Source organism: Notamacropus eugenii, chromosome 5 (assembly GCF_028372415.1).
Source record: "Notamacropus eugenii isolate mMacEug1 chromosome 5, mMacEug1.pri_v2, whole genome shotgun sequence".
Classification (NCBI taxonomy): domain Eukaryota; kingdom Metazoa; phylum Chordata; class Mammalia; order Diprotodontia; family Macropodidae; genus Notamacropus; species Notamacropus eugenii.
Window position 1 is genome coordinate 209,935,269 of NC_092876.1, and position 15,159 is coordinate 209,950,427.

The window sequence follows — 15,159 nt, forward strand, 5'->3', positions numbered from 1 at the left end:
GGCACACCATAAGCCTCAGCAGACGGCTGATGGTAATGAGCTGCTTTGGACAGAACAGCTTACCTGGTTATGACCCAGGGATGTGTCTCTCTGAATTTACCCTGGCTGATCCTTGGACTACAGATGATCCTGCACCACCAGGCCCACCCTGAAACTTTTCCTGCTTTGTAGGTTCATGGCCCTTAAGAACTGAGTCATTTGCACATCACCAGGAAGCATAAGATTTTGACTTAAATGGTCCTGGAAGTGGCACAGTGTGTTAAAGATAAATTAACCATCTACTTGCTTTATAGTCACACCACATATGGGACATATTCTTTGCTTCTGATATTTGAGGGCTTTAAAATACTTGTCTAATTCATCTTGTTACTTTTTGACTTCAGAAGTTTTAATGCAGTGAGAATCCATTGAAAACTTACTGTCCTCCTTAGATCAACTGTCTTAACCTACGTTTCATGAGCAGCTTTCAGATCTGTGAACTTGGGGGAAACAATTGTATCTTTATTTTCCCTTACCTTTAACTGAAAATTTTTCATTTCCTTTGATTATTCAAAAGAATTCTTCTGAGAAGGGGTTCCTAGTCTTCACCAGACTGTCAAAGGGGATCTCAGTACAGAAAGATTAAGAACTTCCTACCTTAGATATAGCTTTCAGTTATGCTGAGAGAGGATCCTGAAAAGTAAGCCTTCTCATTTCTGTGCAGCCTTCTCAATTAAATCATTTCTTCTTTTCCCATTAGTACAAAATGGCCCAGTGACAGCACCTGTGCCACCACCCCCTCCTCCACCCCCACCCCCGCCTCCACCACCTCCTCTCCCAGGACCAGCCACTGACACTCCACCAGCTCCGCTACCACCCCCACCTCCTCCGTCGGCACCCCCGCTGCCTGGCACAGCTTCCCCCACAGTGGTTTTCAACTCAGGATTAGCAGGTAAGATTGTGGAATTGGTCTAGAAGAGGCTCCCTTTGTTTTTTTGTTTGTTTTTTTTTTTTGATGTGTTCTCCTAGAGGACAGGAGTTACATTTGAAGGAGCCTTGGCAATACGTGGCTTGGAGTGAAAATGCCTGCTGTTAGAATCTGTCATCGGTCATTATTTTGTCCATTCCCAAGCGACACTCTTCTCTCTGGGGCCAGTTGTTTTCTAGGTGCTCCATGAACTCCCATAAGTCTGCCTCTCAGGCATTGTTCAAATCCTCCCCCACCGCTATGGCCAAAGCCACTGGAAGCGGATGATGTCCAGGTTCAGAGGTGAATACACTTTTGTTCATTCACTTAGCAAATATTTTTTTTTGAGTGGCTACTTCCTGTAAAGTCCGTCCGGATGCTTTCAGAGAACAAAGGGCTTCCAGCTAGTTTTATGAAGGACGGTGAGGATCTTGTCTAAAATGGAGAATGCTTCTTTCCTCACAGTAATTGTGTATTATAGGCCCTTAGGCATCACATTAGTTTATTTAAGTGTATTAGAGTTTGCTCCCTTGGATCAGGGATTGCCAACAGCACCCTTTCTCAGCTCTTTCAGCTGCCTTAGAAAAATTCTTGTTACATGTAGCTTTACCACAAGATAGTAAGGGGGGAAAAGGTAAATTCTATGCTTCTTTCTTTGTCAGAAATAATTTCTATAGTTTTCCCTTAAGCTCTGGAATGTAAATTCTTAATTTTGGATCACAGGACTGTTTTTCTTTAGGAAATGGAATCTATTTTACCAGTTAGCACACCTTTCACAGGTGCACACACATCTGGGTGTTCAGACTTGCTCTGAGCCTCACCTGCTGTGTAGAATAAGACAGTGTTTCCCGCCCAGATCAGCTTCAAGAGGTTGGAGGTTATTCTGACAAATAGGCCTTTCTCACCTGGCTCTGGTGGGGCTTTCCCCGCCTGGCCATCTGTACCTGTTTGGGTTTTTTCTGGAAGATGAAACTTCCCTACCCTAGCTTCCATCTCAAAATTTCCTGCCCAGAGCCCGCCAGGCAACAGTATGCCAGATAAGCCATGTACATAACAGTACATGTGCAAACTCCTAATCCCTTGAAAAGTGCTTAACCAGGTCACCAGGAGGCCATTAGGACCACTTAACTTATCTCTCTTGGTAGCAGAAATTTGCTGCCACCAAATTCTGGCGTCATCACACCCAGTACTATTAGATTTTACCCTTCTTTTATGTAGCTGTTATTAAAGAGGCAGGTGGACGACCTTGCCCAAAATGTTCAGAAGAAATGCATGACTGACTTCATATTCTTTCAATCTACCACTTTTTCCTAGAATTTTTCTTTCTTTTGAAAGAGAAAAGGATGGAGAAGCTGATTCATCATGGAACTGGTGGATGATGGAATGTTTTTTTAAGAATGACCAACCCCCAAAACCTCCACCAAAACCAATCCCCTGAAATCCATTTAGTTGACAGGCCTGTCTTGGTGATAGCTTGTGAAATACTGTAGTTCCTCATGCATACCTGAGCTTCCTAATTAGGCTTTCCATTTGAGTATTATAAAAAGAGCACCCAAGTTGTGAGAGGCATCTGTTGTTGAATTGCTGATTTGGCTCTGCGTCTTTTCTGGCTGATAGAGTGTGATGTGGTACCATATGTGCTGATATTCACCTGTTTTTCCTCCTGAGTTTGTCCTAACATCACTCAGCCCTGCAGGGAGAGAACAAATGAGTGTGGTGGCAGGGAGAGTCAGATGAAGGCTCCCCTTCCAGTTGACCATTGACTCAGCAAATTGACTTTCTAAGTGATCTCTGATCTTCCCAATAGTCTTGGTTTGTTTGATACTACCATGGGGCACAAAAAGCCCTTATGAATTTAATTTTCACTCAGTTTTTTTCATGTCTGGGCACAACTATTTTCAGAGCTGCTACAATTAATCTTATTTCCTCTATGCTAGTTGTCATTTAGAAGGATGTGATAGCAGGGCCTCCAAATTATGGGTCACTAGCTTGTGGAATTGGGAGATTGCTTAAGGAGTTGTTTAACTCCTGAGTGTCCAAAACCAGTGCCCTGGTGTGTAATAGCATCCATTAGCACTGGCGGCATCTTATTAGATTTGCAATATGTATGGCTGGCATTTTCATTAACCATTCCTCTCCATGTATCTTGGAAGTCTATCAGAATAAATTTTCTTAATGATGAGAGGCAGAGAGGTTGGACAGTTTGGCATAGACCTGTCCTAATCATAAATCTTGTGGCAAATCAGAATTCATTAGGGCTTTGACAGTACAGGGAACAGCAGGCCATACTCACATATGTAGCAGCAGCAGAGTGTTTTCCTTTTAGATAAAGATGGGGTTGATTTAGGAGAAGGCTTCTATTAAAGGCCTACGTATGGAGTATTTTTTTGCGAAGGAAGACTCATTCCACAAACCTGTGAATTTTTGAGGGGTCAAGAAACTCCTAGTGCCTTTTGGGCTGCACCTACCAAATATATCAGGCTTTTCTCCCAAGCTAAGGCATCTGCATTGAGCCTCCATTAATGCACTGACTTAGATAAGCCATACAGTCTGGAGCTCTGCAGTTGGTTATAAAGTTAAACACGTGTGTGTGTGTGTGTGTGTGAATGTACCGTGTGGGCCTTATGTGAAATGTGGACTTCAGTTCATTTGAATTGTTTGTTTAAAAAAAAAAGACTTCGTATGCTACAGGATAGCATTCTTTCACACCCCCACCCCCACCTGTGTTTTTATAGTTTTATAGGTGTTAGGGGTACTTGCTGTGAAATACAATTAAGTGTTCGGTCTGTTTGTTTTCTGATAAAGGTCTACAGAAGAAAAGGTAAAAAAAAAAAAAAAAGAAAAAAAAAGAAAGCTTTGACGCAGGCCTTCCTAGAGTTTGACTCCCTCAGCATTTAGTTGTGAAGCGCTGTGTCAGAATAAGCATGGGATGCGATACTGAGAGTGCATGAACTGATGAACTGGATGACTCTAACCATGTCTAATTTTTGTTTTATTTCCTTTGTCCTCTGCTTCCACAAAAGATGGGCCAATCAAGCTTTTCTGTAGGTTCCTTCTCACTGAGTGTTTTTAAGTATTTACTTACGTCTTCCTGTCAGTTGCCCTGTGCCTTAACATCTTTCCACTCCATGTTATTTTTAAGGACAGACTCATTACATTCTGACATTGTGTTTGAAGAGAGTCCTGATGTGGGCTTACCCTTTCCTCACAATTTTGCCCCAGACTTCTTTAGCTGAAGTGGTAGACAAGATTTTTCTTTTCTTCCTTCCTTCCTTCCTTCCTTCCTTCCTTCCTTCCTTCCTTCCTTCCTTCCTTCCTTCCTTCCTTCCTTCCTTCCCTCCTTCCTTTTTTCCTTCTTTCCTCCCTCTCTCTCTCCCTTCCTTCCTTCTTTTGTTTTAAGGCTGCTGTCTTGATTTTGTAGGCAGACTCTCTTCCTCATGAGAAAAGAAGTGTTCTTAGTTAGATGTAACTGTCTTGAATCCCTGAATTTCCAGGCCTCCGATTTCTGGGAGGGTCAGACATTTTTAGCATAGGAGAAGACTTGCTAGCAGTGCCAAGATATGCTGACACACCAAACCATATGCTTCTTCTCACCCTTCTGCCACTCTGTTGTTCTGTCAATTGTTAAACCAGCAAAGCTTCTCCCTTTGGCTTGGGGAGGGGTCAAAGTTTATGGGTAGGTGATAGTCTCTATTTCGCTGTCTTTAAGCCCTGGGCTTTTCCCCACCTCTACCCTGTGTCAGTTCTGTTGGAAGTGGCATCTGTCACAGCCAAAGTGGGATTCCTTTACATTCTATAAAGGTCCACTCATGAGAGGGATCTCTGTGAGGGATAAGGGACTTAAGGCCAATCCTGACTTTCCCTCACTGATGGTATGAGGAAGTACGGTTAAAAGCAATATTGTTTTTGAAGCTGAAGCACAGGAAACTCTGAATGGAGAGGAGAAGCTTTTCTTAGGTTGATGAAATTTCTTCCTCCAGAGAGCAGACAAGGGAGAACTTGAGTAGAATTCCCATCCATGCCACCGTCACCACCATACCATCCTCATGCAGGGCCTGAATTCTGTCTCTGAAGGAAGGAGATATGTAGTTCACAGGACTTAGAGCAAGTGGAAGATAGTGATAGATGTTTGTGGTAATAAAGGCCTGATTTGGTAAAGACCGTGTCTGTGTTCCTTCCTGCATGCTTTTGTATGGATTTAGATGATGACATTCCTGCTGTTTATATGGCCTTTGTGACACTGGAGGAATGAGAGGCATCATGTTTTCTCCCCCTTCCATTAGCTACAAAGCAAGCGAATGGAGAAAGCTAATAAGGAAAACAAACCCATCAACCCTTCAAATGTCTATCTACTGAATTTTCTGCCCTGGAACATTCAAGTTTGTCATCCTGGCTTCGTTAATGATGACAAATGGTGAAACTTCCTAGTAGTAATATGGGCCTCAGATGAGAAGACTGTAGCTGAAAGTCCTCATGTTGCTTAATTAGCTAAGTGAATCTTTGGTGGGTCACCTAGTCTGTCCTCAGTTGAGAAAAAGTAATTTGATTTCTTTGGATTGACCTCCCCTCTTCTTATGAGAAGAAATGAAAATCAGTATTTTTATTAAAACTTTATAGTCACTTGCAGAAAATAATTGATCTTCTGTTGAAAATTTGCTCTTGAAATGAGGAAGAAAAGTATGGAATTCCTTCCTGAGAACCTAGCTGATTTCTTCAAATTTGAGGAACATTGGCTCTTACAGAGTTAGAAAGCACCTAAACCCCTATTTTGCCAATGAAAAAAAACAACCAGGGCCAGAGAGGTAAAGGTCATTTGGTGCTTTTTTGTCTATTTAAACATTTTTTTTCAGTATTTTACAGGGTTTAGTCTGTTCCAGCTAAGTTTGCCTTGAATTGAGTTCTCAGAAACAAAACTAATCTTTCCATCAGTATAATCCAAATTATGCAAACCATCCACAGGAATTTATGGCTTTGGCCAAAGGTTTATCCTTCCTGAGTGTACATCCTTGGCATTTTGGACAGCTTTATCTGTAATATTTAATGAAAGCCTTTAAAGATTAGTTTGGAAACTTAAACCTTGGAACCAAAGACTTAGGAAGTTAACATTACAAATCAGCTTACATTTGGCAAGGCAGAACTCAGTCACACAGAGGGCTCACTCAGATTTTCTGCCGTCCAGTAATGTTGGCAGTAATTTCTGGAATCACAGGAAAAAAATGCCATTTGTTCTGTTTTTATTCTGAATTTATTCATTCACAATATAATGCAGTAATCCAATTGCCTAACTTGGATGGAGGGTTGGGTTGGGAAACTAACAACTCTTTAGTTCCTGGACAGTTTTAGAATCCATCACCCAACTGAAAATTGAACTAAAAATCCCTCTGGTTTTTGTCCATTGAGGCCACATACCGTTTTCAAAATTTAAAGCTTTGGATGACTCTTGCCCATTTTCCTCCAGTGATAAAGTGTCATCTGCAAGGATTGTTGTTTGATTGTTCCAGATGGTCCTAGTTTCTTTGCAGAATTTTAATTTTGTTCCTTCTGATGCCTTTAGCCGTGAAAATCAAGAAACCAATCAAGACAAAGTTCCGCATGCCTGTTTTTAATTGGGTTGCTCTGAAACCCAATCAGATAAATGGGACAGTCTTCAATGAAATTGATGATGAAAGAATTCTGGAGGTAATGATACAAGCTTTGCTTTCTGATCTGTCCAGCAAGGGTAGTTTGGCCAAAATAAATCTCACCATGGATGTGATATTTCCAGTTACACTGAAGGGAAATAGGCCTATGGATCTTGAGCTAGAAGAGAATTCATAGGCCATTTGGTCTCTTCTTCATCTTACAGTTGAGGAAATTGAGATTCAATGAGATTAAGCAACTTAATTCAAGGTCACCCAGGTGGTAAGTTTCAGAGGCAGGAATTTATCCTAATCCATGTAACCCAGTCCTTGAACCACGGAGCCAGCGTTCTTTCAGGTGATAGGATTCATTATTCATTAGGCTCCTGAAATATATTGTGTCAAGCATACATATGACATAATCCTTGTTCTTTGTAAATTTTAAGATGACATGAAAAGCCTCCCTTATCCATTCTGCAAATGCATAAGGATCCAAATATCACAAAATGAACCAGCTTTGGATAATCAAAATTCATGGTTGTGACCATATTAAGTCAGTTTAATTAGCTTTTTGAAATAATCAGTTGTTACCTACAGATAGTCACTGTTTTTTAATACACTTGTGATTGAAGTCTCATTCCAATTTAAACTAGGAAAAAATCCAAGGCCCCTGTCTCAGGCAAAATATTAAGCAGAAACTCCAAGATCTCTGATAAGCATAATGTTTAATACTTGTAAAACTCTCCAGGGGTTTTCTAAGTAAATTAAAAACATAGAACCAATTTTCCAATTTAGTTTTTTCTTCCTTCAGGATTTAAATGTGGATGAATTTGAGGAAATATTCAAGACAAAAGCCCAAGGTCCTGCTATTGATCTTACTTCAAGCAAACAGAAGATAACTCAGAAAGGATCAAGCAAAGTAACGTTACTAGAAGCAAATCGGGCCAAAAATCTTGCCATTACCTTAAGAAAAGCTGGAAAGACTGCAGATGAGATATGCAAAGCAATTCACATGTAAGTCAAGGGCATATTTTTGTAAAAACATATTCAAGTAGGTATAGAGAAAGCAAAAAGAGATATAAGATAGTCATAACCTGGCAGAAAACAAATGATTCCATAGGGTAAGAAGATTCGCCTGTTCTTGGTATCTCTGAGCAACAGATTTCCTTTACGAAGATGTAAACTCTGAGTTGTATCACATCCTAATGCTGAACAGGTGAAGCAACAATTATCTTAGAATTAGAATGAATAATTAATGTCTCTTGGATTATTTTCTCTTGATATAATATAGAAATATATTTGTTTTATTTGTGTGTAAAATATATTTATTATATTAACATATAAAACTGCTATCTTATGTTTGCATTGTACAGTGGTTCTGCAGACATCGCCACAATATAAGCTTTGCATGCGTTAGGGGAAAAAATGGTGAAATGGTCAGTTTTTTCCAGAGTGTCAGAATTTAAGCCAGATTTGTTGAACTTATATAAGCTACTTGGCATTTTTGGAATGATTTAATTGAATACCAGAAGCAAATATGATGTAAGCATATGTGAAAACTCATAAGAAGAGGAATGTGTTTTTTGATGTTCTTCGACACATTTTAGACTGATCTTAAATCCGGCTCATTTTCAGCCTTAGATTGCATTGAATATGTCACATTAATTTCCTTGATTATTGAGAACGTCAAACCAATCATTTTGAAGGTCATGGTGACCTTAATTTGGGAATAGGACACTTGTTGAAAGTGTTTTCTGAGATTAAAAAGTCCTCAGGACTTGTATGATGCCATTATCACATCTTGTTGGTGTATCATTATAGCCTTTTAGAACCAGAAGGAGGTCATCTAACCCAGGGAACTTTGTGATCTGAAGTCCTCTGTTTCCAGCTTTCATTCTATGAACCCATGAACTGAGAATGAGAGCCTTCTGTATGGCTTAGGTTTTCATAAAGGGTTCCTGACAATAGCACATATTTATAGTCATTTACAAATTCCTTTACTCACAAATTTCTTTCCTCACCATGCAACCCCTCTGGGAGGTGGGCACTATGGGGATTATTGTCTCCATTTTACAGATGAGAAAACTGAGGCATAGAGTGGTGACAGGGGATTGGCTCATTACCTCACAGTAGTAAGGTTTGGGATGAGACTTTGGACTTAGTTCTGACTTCAAGTCTTAGTTCTTCCCAGTATACTGTACACAGTTGTTTGATCACCCAGTGGGATGGTTGAAATCAGTTGCACCACATCAAGATTCTGAGTTCCCACAATATCTCTACCAGTATTTGTGTTGTTTAGAGAGGTACTGAAGTCTCCAACCTCCAGGAACACTTAAAGACTGACCCCTTTAGGAGTACTTAGGGGTTAGGCAGGGCTTGCAGAGGTCATGAAATAAGAAGGTTGGTTTTTTTTTCCCCATTGTCTTTCATCTCTACCCCTTTCACATATGTCTTCTCCTCAGATTTGACTTGAAGACCTTGCCAGTAGACTTTGTGGAGTGTTTGATGAGGTTCCTGCCAACTGAAAATGAAGTGAAAGTGTTACGACTCTATGAAAGGGAAAGGAAGCCTCTGGAGAACTTGTCTGATGAGGATCGCTTCATGATGCAGTTTAGCAAAATAGAAAGGCTCATGCAGAAGATGACCATCATGGCCTTCATTGGGAACTTCTCAGAAAGTATCCAGATGCTCACACCTGTGAGTAGGGCAGTTACATGTCTGCGAATTGAGGGAGCCAGCCCTGAACAGTAGAATTCCTCTGAAACGCACTTAAATGTTTACTACACCTTTGCTCATGCTGCTTGCCTATTCAGTCAATCAGTTCAGTCGGTCAGATCAATTGACAAGCTTCCATTGCTCATTGGTGATAAAATGCCCCCTGTGGTGTACCTTTCTCTGTGATCATAAAACTCCTTTGGACTTCAAAGGTAGCTCTAAAAAAGCATGAGGAGAAGAAGGAGGTAGAGATTGGACTCCTCAGTCATTGTCAAACTTACCTAAACAACCATGTCCCCTTTCCCAGACTGACCAGACTGAAAACACCAAAAAAACCATCCCAAAACTCTGTTTCTTTTGGAAATAGGCATTTTATTTGAAATTCTTAAAATTAAGAATTTGTTATATTCTCTTTGTGGCTAATTAGACATATAGCCATTGGTTTCTTGGCCAACTCAGATAGTCTAGCATAGGGTAATTTGACAGACAGGCCACTTGCGTGCTGGGAAAAACTATAGATTGTTTTTCAAAACTATTTTCTAATTTAAAACTGTTATTTGCCAAGGGGAATCTTTCCGTTGAAAAGAATAAGTTGACAATTATGCAGTGCTTTGGGGTTTTCAAAGGTCTTGCTAATACACCATTTTCATTTGAGACCCTCAACAGTCCTATGCTGTGGTTATTACAAGTATTATCCCCATTTCACAGATGAGGAAGCTGAGATCCAGAGAGACTGTGACTCTCCTGTGGTCAGATTTGTGTAGCAGGATTTGAGCCTAGGCCTTACTGATCCCAAGATCAGATCTCTGTCAGTGCTATGACTACCTTTTAAGAATAATTCTATTTACCTTACACTGCCCCCCCCCCCCCCCATTTTTGTCTATCCCTTCTCTTCCCCGTTAGTTTAAAAGTAGAAATATTATTGCATGATGAGATGGTGAGCTTGGAAGATGAGGGCTCCCTGGATGGTACTATTGACTCCCAGCCATAGGGAATGTTCTGAGGAGCCAGTTACATATTTTGAGAAAATTGAGTTTTAAAGAAAGTGATTTAAGACGGTGTTTATATATAATGACAGCTGTGGTAGACACAAAATGTCCAGGTTGAAATCAGATACGATGGAAGTTCAGCATTGAGATTCCGAGAGCTGAATGTAAGTCCAGCTTCCTGTGTCAGATTGTAGATTCCTAATCAGTTTTGCAAATGTTAACATGTCTCTTTTCCTCTCCTTCTTCATTAATCTAGCAACTGCATGCAGTAATAGCGGCCTCTGTCTCAATAAAGTCATCCCAAAAACTCAAGAAAATTCTGGAGGCAAGTCAAAGTTTTTTTTTCCCAGTTATTTTCTTACATGTATCTAAAAAGTTGCCTGTCGATCACTCCTTAGTGGGTCTATGTATAGGAGTGCCTGGGGCACCAAACCAACATGCTTCTCTCTCTCTTTTTTTTAATTTACCTTGCAGATCATCCTGGCTCTTGGTAACTACATGAATAGTAGTAAACGGGGAGCAGTTTATGGATTTAAACTCCAGAGTTTAGACCTGGTAAGTGACGTAAAAGAAAACAAATCATCTCCAAGGGAAAACAGAGTGCAGAGATTGAACTGAGGGGTGGGAGGAGGGAGCTAGGGAGGGAATCGCTGCGCTACTGTCATCACCTGAGCGATATGAGCCAGACCAGGAGAGGTTTCGTGTGGCATATTCTCTATTGGAATCATGGCATGGACACCAAGCAAACAGAATCTAGCGATAGGCTGAATCCATCATTTACAGGCAACGTGAGTCTTTTGAAATGTCAGTTTGAAAGTGAGTGAGATACTGCCTGCTATTGCTGTAGCCCTGCCTTGTCATTGCCACCCTCAACTCCGGCAAAGTCAGACGGTCAGAACTGAAGGGTGCTAAAGCACAGCTGACGGGGTGAAGCTTGCACAGTACCTGCTTCCTTCTTATCTACTTGAAACAGGGTCATCTAAGGGTTAATTTTTGGGGGTAAAAAGCTGACCTTGGATCATTTCAGTTTTTATCTTAGGTATGTGGGAAGAGATATCAGTGCCATGGGAACAAAGCAGAGATGTGTGAAATACATGTAGGGGATCAGAATCCCCCACTTAAGTTAAAATACCTGCTGGCTGGGGAAATCCTGTGCATTAAAACGATGGACTCATGTACTAAAGAATATTTGGCTTCCACCTGTAGCTTGACTGTTAGCTCCCTGCCAGATCTCGTCCGGGAATGCCCAGAGAAAGTGGTTATTCTGCTGTGTTGCTATTTTCTCCTTTTTCTTTCTTTGTGTTTCTCTCAGTTCTAAAAGAACAACCCTTGTGCTGAGCTGTGCAGTTCTTATGATCCATATTTTCTACCTGAACCTAAAACCCTTCCCTTTGGTTTTCAGCTCCTAGACACCAAGTCGACAGACCGAAAGCAAACTCTGTTGCACTATATATCCAATGTTGTAAGAGAGAAGTATCATCAAGTGTCCCTCTTTTATAATGAACTTCACTATGTGGAGAAAGCTGCTGCAGGTAAATGATATTGTTTGGTTGTGTCCTCAGATTGTGACATGATGTGATGTGGCTTCCTGTATTATCTGGGTATTGGTCACTGCTCAGACAACTGGCTACCTAGGGCCCGTTGAACCAAGAGCCTTAGCAGCAGAGTTTTCAGGTACATTCTTTTTTTCAAAGGGACAAATTCAGAAGGGGCAGAGAACCAACATTTATTAAGCTCCTACTATGTGCCAGATGATCTTCCTAACTACCCTGGGAGATAGGTACCCTTTTTAATCTCCATTATATAGTTGAAGAAACTGAGGCAGAAGTTAAGTGACTTGCACTAGGTCAGATGAAAAGGGAACAAGCATTTACTAAGCACCTGCTTTGTGTCAGACACCTGTGCTCAGCGCATCACAAATATCTCATTTGATCCTCCTTACAACCCTGGGAAGTAGGTACAATTATTTTTTTAAACCCCATGTTGTAATTGAAGAAACTGTGATAGAGGTTAAGTGACTTGCTTAGGGTTACACAGGTAGTTAGTGCCCGAGGTGGGATTTGAACTCGAATCTTCCATACTCCAGGCCTAGCACTCTTACCACTGTAGAATCAGAACAGGTATTATCTACTCTTAAGGTAGCAAGATGTTTTCAGAGGGCTAGTGTAGAAATGAAAACAGCAGCCTTCTGAGGTCCTGTCTATAAAGCTCACAGAATCTCAGTTAATGGGATGTAACACACCATCTAATTCTAAGAAATCTCATGTACTTTTCCATCCAATTAACAGAATACCATTTTTGTTCTTTACTGATCTTTGAAATTTTCTAGCAGGAAAACTTTTTGGTCACTTATTTTTCTTGCATCTTAGAATCATAGATCTTGAGCTTTTGGGGACCTCAAAGGCCTCCTAATCAAACACTCTCGTTCTATAGATAAGGAGACTGAGGCCCAGGCAGGTGACACAGTGATTAGCCTAAAGTCACACAGGTAGTGTGCATCGGAGATGAGGTTTGAATCCAGGACCTCTCACTTGAGAGTCATTGTTTGTTGCACCGAAATGGGCTCTGTTCTTTAGTATATGCGTCCCTAACTGGGAAACAGTGCTAGGAGTAGGCAATAAAAGGTAAATGCATTGGTTAATTCACAGTTCCAGAAGATAGAGGGGGAAATCATCGCACAGAAGTGAAACTAGTGTGGGGCAGTCCACCGTTGTGCTTCTTCAGCATGTAAAAGTAATTGAGATTACCAACTAGTTAGCAAGAATCAAAATGGAAACCTACCCCATGGCATCCTTTCCCCAGGAGCCACACCCCGAACGTGCTTCTCTACTGACTGCCTCCTTGGTGGTGGCCTTTGTCTCTTGGTGTTCCATGGTCTCTTTCGTCCTGAGGTGTCCTCCCAAAGTCTTTCACTTTAGCAGTTCGATTCATCTAGCATGTATTAAGTACCTACAATGTGCTGGGCACTATGACGGTGTTGGACATAGGGATTGTCACTAGATTTTCAATTTCACTGATAATAGAGAACTCCTCTGTTAGGACACTCCTTACAGGCTGGCACCTTTCTGCCACTTCTGCCTAGGGCATTGTGAGGGTTACCCGGTACCATATAGGCAGTGTGTGTTAAGAGGCAGGATTTGAGCCTAGGTCTTCCTGTTTTTCAAGCTCAGTAGTCTATCTATTACTCTAGATGCTGGAAATACAAATAAAAAAGGAAATAGCCTATGTGTTCAAAGAACTTAAGTTTTAGATGGCCAAGAGAGAGGAGAAGATAGATAGGTAGATAAATCAACAGAGAGAAACAAAATATATTCAAAATAAATATATACTCTCAGACTGACTTCTCCTCCCATGCCAAGTAGCATACACTTGATCTAATCTCAGGAGCTTCATCAATAACTTACTGTAGGAAATATCACCAAATATTGCATGTTTCAACAGCTGTGGGAACAGGATCCCTTGGGCCAGGTACAAGCCCTTCTTAATTAGGGAACAAGGTACCTGTTAGGCAATCACATGTGATCTGGAAAGGGAGTGCTGCGTTGAAAGTCAGTCATTAAATTTTAGATCTTTTAAGTTAAATAAAAAAAAAACCATGTTATTTTGATAACTATATTTCAATATAATTTATTTAGTTGACCATAGATTGTATATTTTATTTTATGCATTTAAGAAATATTATTTTGAGAAGAAATTCAGTCTCCAGAATGCCAAAGGGTAGGGCTGTGCTAAGGGAAACATTTTCAGCCCCGATTCATTATTTGTCATCAGAACCTTGTGGGGCAGGTTTTTTTGTTGATCTCAACGGATGGCTCATTTCCCTTTCTTTCTCTCTACTTCAGTGTCCCTGGAGAATGTCCTTCTTGATGTCAAGGAGCTCCAAAGAGGCATGGACTTGACCAAAAGAGAGTACACAATGCACGACCACAACATGATGCTGAAAGAATTTATCCATAATAATGAAGGGAAGCTGAAGAAACTCCAGGATGATGCCAAGATTGCACAGGTATGCAGTGTGAGTCCCTTTTTGTCCCCCAAATAAAGTTTCCCTTAAGATATAGAAGAGTTCATTCTTCTGCAGCTCCCCATTCGCATCTGGTCCCATCTTCATGTCTTTGTCCAGTGGCTAACCAGCTTGAGTAGCTGTGCAAATGTCAATAGGAGGATTGATGCTCCCCAAATCAGTCATGGTATCAGTACTTTATAATCAAGCCCAACAGAATGTTATAGAGCCCTGCCACAAAGTCATTCCCCCAACAATTGCCAGAGACACAAAGAGAGTGAGAAAGCAGAATGTTGCTTTGTAGTCACCTGAAAGCAATGAAAGGTTTTTGGTTTTTTTAGTAAAAAAAAAATAATAATAATTTTTCTACCATCTGAATCTCCAGGCATACTTTGACATGGTCAAACCTGTGGCCATCCACTGTTGTCCCATGTGATAAATCCTTCCAGGAAGTTGGTTCACCACATCCAGCTTCCTTTAATGGCTGACATGGTACAATCCTTTGCTTTTCTTTTCTCACAGATAATGCCAATCTGATCCCTTCATCTTCGGGGACTCAGTCAAGGTGCTTGGCCCCCCTATCATTTCTGCTTCTTCTTAACCCTTGAGGGATAACGTAACCAAAACATTACCCCCTGAATGCAGCCACTTTCAGCAGCAGTACTACCTACCTTCTGCCTGATACTTCTCCACCGATCCCAGTCCCTGTTCCACTCAGATCCCCCTTGGGACTTTTATTCCCTGCTGGAGTTCATCCCTCTGAAAGACTAGTTGGAACTTAGATTGTATGAATTGTGACTGCCTAGGAGCATAATTCCCACTTACGTTCGTGTTCCTGTGGAACAAGTTGTCTCGAGAGTGTTTTCTCAGACCCAAGTGACTTAGATG

The 15,159-nt window shown here is 40.9% G+C and overlaps 1 protein-coding gene across 4 annotated transcripts in view; it reads left to right on the forward strand.

The window, feature by feature from the left end:
• Positions 1-15,159, forward strand: part of FMNL2 (formin like 2) — a 366,690-nt gene that overhangs the window by 336,397 nt on the left and 15,134 nt on the right. For all 4 annotated transcript variants that reach the window (XM_072611975.1, XM_072611974.1, XM_072611973.1 and 1 more), the window contains exons 15-22: positions 740-931; positions 6,501-6,625; positions 7,376-7,578; positions 9,027-9,261; positions 10,525-10,593; positions 10,743-10,823; positions 11,671-11,800; positions 14,111-14,274. In XM_072611975.1, the coding sequence (XP_072468076.1) occupies positions 740-931; positions 6,501-6,625; positions 7,376-7,578; positions 9,027-9,261; positions 10,525-10,593; positions 10,743-10,823; positions 11,671-11,800; positions 14,111-14,274 (1,199 nt within the window). The remainder of the gene's footprint in view (positions 1-739; positions 932-6,500; positions 6,626-7,375; positions 7,579-9,026; positions 9,262-10,524; positions 10,594-10,742; positions 10,824-11,670; positions 11,801-14,110; positions 14,275-15,159) is intronic.